The sequence below is a fragment of the Equus przewalskii genome, chromosome 20 (assembly GCF_037783145.1).
Source record: "Equus przewalskii isolate Varuska chromosome 20, EquPr2, whole genome shotgun sequence".
NCBI classification, from domain to species: Eukaryota; Metazoa; Chordata; class Mammalia; order Perissodactyla; family Equidae; genus Equus; species Equus przewalskii.
In genome coordinates this window covers 56,837,673-56,843,672 of record NC_091850.1, presented here as the reverse complement: position 1 = coordinate 56,843,672, position 6,000 = coordinate 56,837,673, and the positions used below count along the sequence as shown (strand labels likewise).

Sequence of the window (6,000 nt, the reverse complement as noted above, 5' to 3'; positions counted from 1 at the left end):
TCATAGGGCAACTCCACGTTTGGCGAATTTAGGAGTCGCAAGTTCCCACACGGCTGGGCCCTTCTGCATCCCCCGCACCATGGGAGGGCTCCGAGGGCCCCGTCCCCCAGCACCTGCTCTTCCCCGTTCCTCTGGCTACACCCAAGTCCTGGCAGGCGTGAAGCGCCGTCTCAGTGTGAGCATGCTGAGTAAGGGGTCCCCTCTGAGTATAGGCTTTCTCTGCTGATTCCACGCTTACGGAACCTACAGACAGAGTCGTCCCGCAAACAGCAATATTACGTTCCTGCACTGCACGGCCAAACACGGGGCCCAAGACAGGTCCTTGTCAATTAAACTAGTGGTTTTTTTTTTAATTCTCTTGGCCGATTCACATTATAACTCTTCAGCCATGTGAGTCTGCCTTGGCTGACCTGACCTAAAATAAACAACTCCAAAAACATGGAGGGATGGGTTCATTTCCCCAACTGTCTAATTTTTATGCCAAATGAGACACAGGAGATTCTTCAACATACTCAGATTTTATACAATTTTATTATTCTACTAACAAAATCATACAAAGACAGGAACCTAAAAAAGGAGCACATGCCATCGCTTTACACAGCTGCGGTCAGGATCTCACAGTCCACAGTGGGGGTCGCGGTGCTGACATGGGTGCTGCGGGCAGGCGGGGGGCCCAGACCGCAGCCCCACCTCCATCCATGCAGCCAGCTTGGCTTTGTGTGAGCAAGGGTGAGGGCGCGAACGGCCCCGCTTTCCAGCCGCTGACCAACATTCCAGCCAGTGCGGACGCTGCTCTCCTCTCGGCTCAGGGACCCGGGGCTGGTGGCCCCTCCCCAGGCACGGGAAGGGGACCAAGTTGCAAGGGAGGCGTTTCGGCTGCCAGGTCAGCACTGAAGGAAACAGCACAGTGCCAAGAGCAGCCTGCCCCACCCGGCTGCGGCTGTTTGGCACACACTCTGGCCAGCGGTCGCTCCGAGGGCGATGCTGACCCTCTACGCTGCCCGACTGCTCCTCAGAGGCGTCTGGAAGCACAGGCTCAGCCTCCGGCCTGAACTGAAACCTGGGGACGGGGCTGATTCCCTCAGGAGTCCGTGAGGGCCAGAGGAGGCGGAGGGCCTGGCATCTGGGGTACTTTTCGATTATCACTGAGATGCCAGGTGTTTAAATAAATAAATAGGCCACACAGAGCACGAGGCGCCAATCACGGCACCATCTACACGGAACGTGATCGCGACCCAGAAAGCAGAGACCGAAAGGTAAAGTGCAAAACACCTACGGATCATGGAAAGGGTCTGTCAGCGCCCTGAGCCGGCCGCCACCGTCGCCTTGGGCCAGTGGGAGGCGACGCGCAGGCTTCAGCCGGACAGGTCAGTGCTGGGCACTGCTGACACTCCAGAACCACCATGTGGCAGGCCTGCCCTCTCCCGGAGTGTGCAGCGGGGCCCTGGGGTCGTGTCGGACGCTGAACTGCTTGGCGTGGGGACATCTCGGCATCTACCATTTCTGTGTGGCGCCCTGGGTCCTGGCATACCCATCTGCTTGAGGTGCTGATGGCCCAGGGTGCCTGCCGAGCCAGCCATCAGTGCTTGTGAAGGGATGCGGCTGGGTCCCGGCTGCAAACATAGCGTGGTTTCCTGTGAACATCCCGGACGGGGAAGAACTGAGACGGAACCACCGACGAGCCGGCAGGTCCAACCAGGGACGTTAATTCCAGAATCCAAAGGCAGAGCACGTGGCCACTGCCCCTGGGCTCACTCTGCTGGAACCAGATGGCCGGCTGTGCCCAGGGCACTCGAGCCGCCCTCAGGAGCACACGGAGCACGGAAGGCGCCCACATCTTCCCTTCTCAGTCACACGCTAGTTCTCGGCCTGGACAGGAGAGCCCCCGGGGGTGTTCTAGAAACTTCTGTAGGAAGCCACGCCGCAGGTCAGGCAGCTGGCCAGTGGATGCTGTGGCACCGTCCTGCCGGCCTGGCAGTGCCCGGGAAGCCGAGCGTTAGGAGTAGATGGTGATCACCTCCCGGCCACTGCCCCTGACGAGGAGGACCCTGTTGAGCCCCTCGGTCAGGACCTCGAGGAACTCCATGTCTGGGGGGCTGGGTTAAGGACACAGCTGATCCCACTGGGTGTGTGGCTGAAACAGGAGGGAAGTGACTGTATCTACTCAGATCCCGTGTCCAGTTAGGACTGGGACTGAGGAGGAGCAAGGCTGAGGCAGGGAAGCCGGGCCCAGGTTCTGGGGGAGAAGGGAGAGACCCAGGGACCCCACCCTACACAAGGCCTCAGCCAGGCTCGCTCAGCCCACACCTGCAGGCAGCAGGACCCGGAACTGAGCAGTCCCCTGCCCCCACCCAGGGGCTCTGGGCACAGACCCAGCAGGAGGGACCCCTGGATGATGTGGCCACTGTCCACAGAGACACCCAGATGGGCCAGGAAGTCCTGGTCACCAACAAAGCACAGATTCCTAAAGCGTGTGGTCAGCTTGAGGTTTAAAACCAGGCTGGCTGCTCACCACCTCCCAACTGCATGCTTTCTCCTGCCCCGAGGGGAGGGCGGGGGCTGTGCCCAGGAGGACGGGTTCCAGGCTGCATATACCCCAGCAGCACAGGGACCTGTCTCCTGCACCCCAGGGCAGCAGGCATGTGTTCAGGGGCTGACCTATGACTCTCAGGATCATGCCTGGCAGCCTCCCGCCCCAATTGACCAGGAGGGGCCGGGGGCCCATGTGGGGACAAGGTGCAGCCAGGGCACACGCGGAGACAGGCTCAGAGTGGAACCACCAGCAGAGGCGCCCCAGCTCTGTCCAGTCCTGGCAATGGAGTAAACACACAGGGCGCCCCACAGCCGTGGGAAAACGCCCAGGATGGGAGTCAGCTGGCAGGAGCTCAGAGCCCAGGGCCCAGGGTCCTGGAGCCGGTGCCCTGGGACCACCCCACAGAGGCAGGGTCGGGGGTCAGTGATGTGGCGGCTGCCCTTCTCCTCTGGGTGTTTGGGGTCTGGTCTCCATGCCTGTGTCCACCCCACTCACCACCCTAATTCCTGGGGCGTCCCTACGTGCCGCATGAAGGGCTCAGCACCGGGAACGCCAGGTGCATTTACCACCTGCTTCTGCGTGCACTGCAGTGTCATCTATGCTGCCCCTTCAGCCCCCACGCTGACACCCCAAAGTCAACCGGGCTGTTCACTGAGGTTCGCAGGCCTGGCTCAAACGCGGCCTCGTTTCTTCAAACACTGAGACAGAGACCACCCCCCGACACCTGCCAGCTCCCAGATGCACCACTACCGGCCACAGAGGGACAGAGCGGAGTGGGGTCTGCTCCTCTGCCTCGGTGCCTGTCTGCCCACGGCCCCCACAGGCAGCCCAGGCGTGGAGGCTGTCATCCAGGTGACCCCAGGCTGGGCCCTGTGTGCACACTAACGTCAGGTAGGATTCAGGAACCAGTGCTCCCAGCTCGAGGGGGCCCCACAAACAAAAAGAGAGCCAGCTGCCACCTTATCACAGGGAAACGTAACGACCCTGCCACTCACCCGCCCCAGCAGGCAGCACCCAGAAAGGATACAGTTCTCGTCCCCCTGCCGGTTTTTGGGGGGCCCCGGCATGTTCAGTAGGACCAGCTGGGCGTCCTGGGACTTGTTGAGCAGGACATCGTTGAGCTTCACGGCCGTGTGCATCCTCCTGACGTTGCACTGGTTCCTGTGGGAGGGAGCCGGTCACAGGGCACCAACCACCCGCGACTCTGGGCCGAAGCCGCGTGAGCCCCGACCCATGCACCTCCCCCTTGTTAGGAAGGGTCAGGCGAAAACAGTCAGGATTCTGACGGAGTCACCCGCAGAGAACACACAGGGAGTGAGTCCACGTGAGAATCGTGACGCAGGCCGGGGCAAGTCACGCAGGAAGGAGGCGGCTTTGCCTCCACACGTTCTAGACGGAGCATCACTAAGCCGCCAAGCTTCCACATCTATGCGCAGTTCTCCACACGGAAACGGGGGCCTCCCTGGCGGAGCTCGCCATCCGGGCGCAGAAAGGCGCTCACACGCGGACAGGCCCAGAAATGTTCTCCTTTGAAACCCTGGGCATCGCAGCCGAACCTGCTCCAGATGCTGCTTTGCGATGGGTCTGCTAACGGAGCGCACGCGGCAGCTCTCATGCTTCCTGACTCAGGCTGGGGACGGAGGGGACCTCAGCCACGTGCGGAAAGGAAGGCCCAGGCCCCTCCATCCGGCCACTGCCGTCTGAGGTCCTGGAACCGAGCTGGAGATTCTGGCCGGGAATGCGGCTCATGGGGCAGGCGCTCAGGCAGCCACTAAGAGGGTCCACCCATCCCTCCGCGCCCCCGGACACTGCTGCTCATGGCCGGTGGCTGAACAAGACCTTCCAACCTTCAGTGACACAGACCTCATGTCTGCATCCTCGCTAACCACCCGGTTCTCCACACTCCACGAAGCAGGCGGGGCGCCCACTGTGCACTGAGTCGCTCCCCCAAATGTCCCGGGCAGCCCAGGTCCAGCAGCGGCCCCAAGGGAGGGTCCCCACCAGGTAAGATGTGGGTGCTGCAGACCTGCGCCCACCGGTACGCCTGGGCACCCCCAGGTCTCCTGTCCTCCTCGTTTAGCCCATGTGTCCCCAGTCAGGTGGCCGCGGGTCCCTTCTCCAGCAAACTGCATCCCAGCAAGCGTGCTGTGGACACTGGACCAGGAGACATGAAGGCCTCAGAGGACCACGCCTCCCTCTGCGTCAGAACACTCTGCACAGGGGCCAATTCTCGGGTCACACACGACGGAATCCCGGCCAGCCACAGGGACGGCAGCCTGGCGCTTCGGCTGCAGCCCTTCTCAGAGCAGGTCACCTGGGCCCCGGACACGAGAAGAACAGGCAGATGGACAGAGGCGGCCACATGAGGGGTCAGGGAACGGCCTGCAGGATGGACGCCTGGCCACAGCCTTTGATCAACTCAATACTTAAGCCAAACAAATCCGATTGTAACCACCAGTCAGAGAAGGAAGACGGGGAAAGGAATTCTTCATTTTCCCTCTCCAATTTCATCAGATAAATTACAGACTGGTCTCCGGCCACGGCATAATCGGGGTCTTTCATCACAAGAACCATGAGTCAGTTGCCTGGATACACCACAATTACCAGTGAGTCTGGGGACAACAGCAATTCTAGAAACGCATGTGTGTGATATTAAAGGATCTCTTAGGAGTAAGAGTTTGAAAACACCTATAATCTTAAATCCGAGGTCTGGGTCTGGTAAGGCCTGGCTCCAGGGTGACGTGCCCCATGGAGGTCAGAGAGACAGGGACGGGGGCCCAGGGTGGTCTCGCGTTTCCAGAAGCTAGTAGAAACCTGCCTCTGTTCCCCGACAGCCAGTCCTGAGTCCTCAAAGCAAGGAAATGTTCATAACTCTGCTGCCTCTGGCGGAAAAGACCCTCAAGACAGGGTTCCCTGAGGCTGGGAATTAGAGTCCGTGGGGCCAGGGGGGTGAGGGCCGGGCAGAGGAAGGGCCGTGGCTAATGTGCCCATGGCCAGCAGGTGGGCAAAGTGAGATTTCTGTCCCTCGGCTGCTGGTGGCAACACTCGAGGACAGCTGACGAAACAGACACAGACGGGAAAGACGCACACGACACAGCCAGGGGCCTGGCGACACCTGAAGTGCCCCCACCCTGGGGACCACACGGTGAGTCATGCACGTGTCACCGAGGGGCTGACCTGAGCACGTTCCAGAGGCTCCCACTCTAACCCACGAGGACAAGTCAGAGAAGTAAGGTCCTGTCCCCAGCACTCAGCTCCTGAGTGGAACCTCAACCTCACACTCAGTTCACACCCATAAGACAGCCTCCTGCTAGTTCACTTTCTCCTGACTCTCCAGGTCTGCTGGGGTCCAACCCATGACCTCACGTGAGTGCGCAGCCAACACACGGGAGACGTGGGGGCCCTGACCGCAAGCCCGTGCGGCACGTAGGGGATGAGATCTCAGAGGCCCCGACTCAACAGAGTCT

General features: G+C 60.8%; 1 protein-coding gene across 16 annotated transcripts in view; it reads right to left on the bottom strand.

The window, feature by feature from the left end:
* Window positions 1-512: 512 nt before the first annotated feature.
* Window positions 513-6,000, bottom strand: part of SLC12A7 (solute carrier family 12 member 7) — a 98,634-nt gene continuing 93,146 nt past the window's right edge. For all 16 annotated transcript variants that reach the window (XM_070587263.1, XM_070587262.1, XM_070587265.1 and 13 more), the window contains 2 exons: window positions 3,561-3,694; window positions 513-2,088 (listed from right to left, as the gene is read on the bottom strand). In XM_070587263.1, coding sequence (XP_070443364.1) covers window positions 1,997-2,088; window positions 3,561-3,694 — 226 coding nt within the window. In that variant the 3' untranslated portion in view covers window positions 513-1,996. The remainder of the gene's footprint in view (window positions 2,089-3,560; window positions 3,695-6,000) is intronic.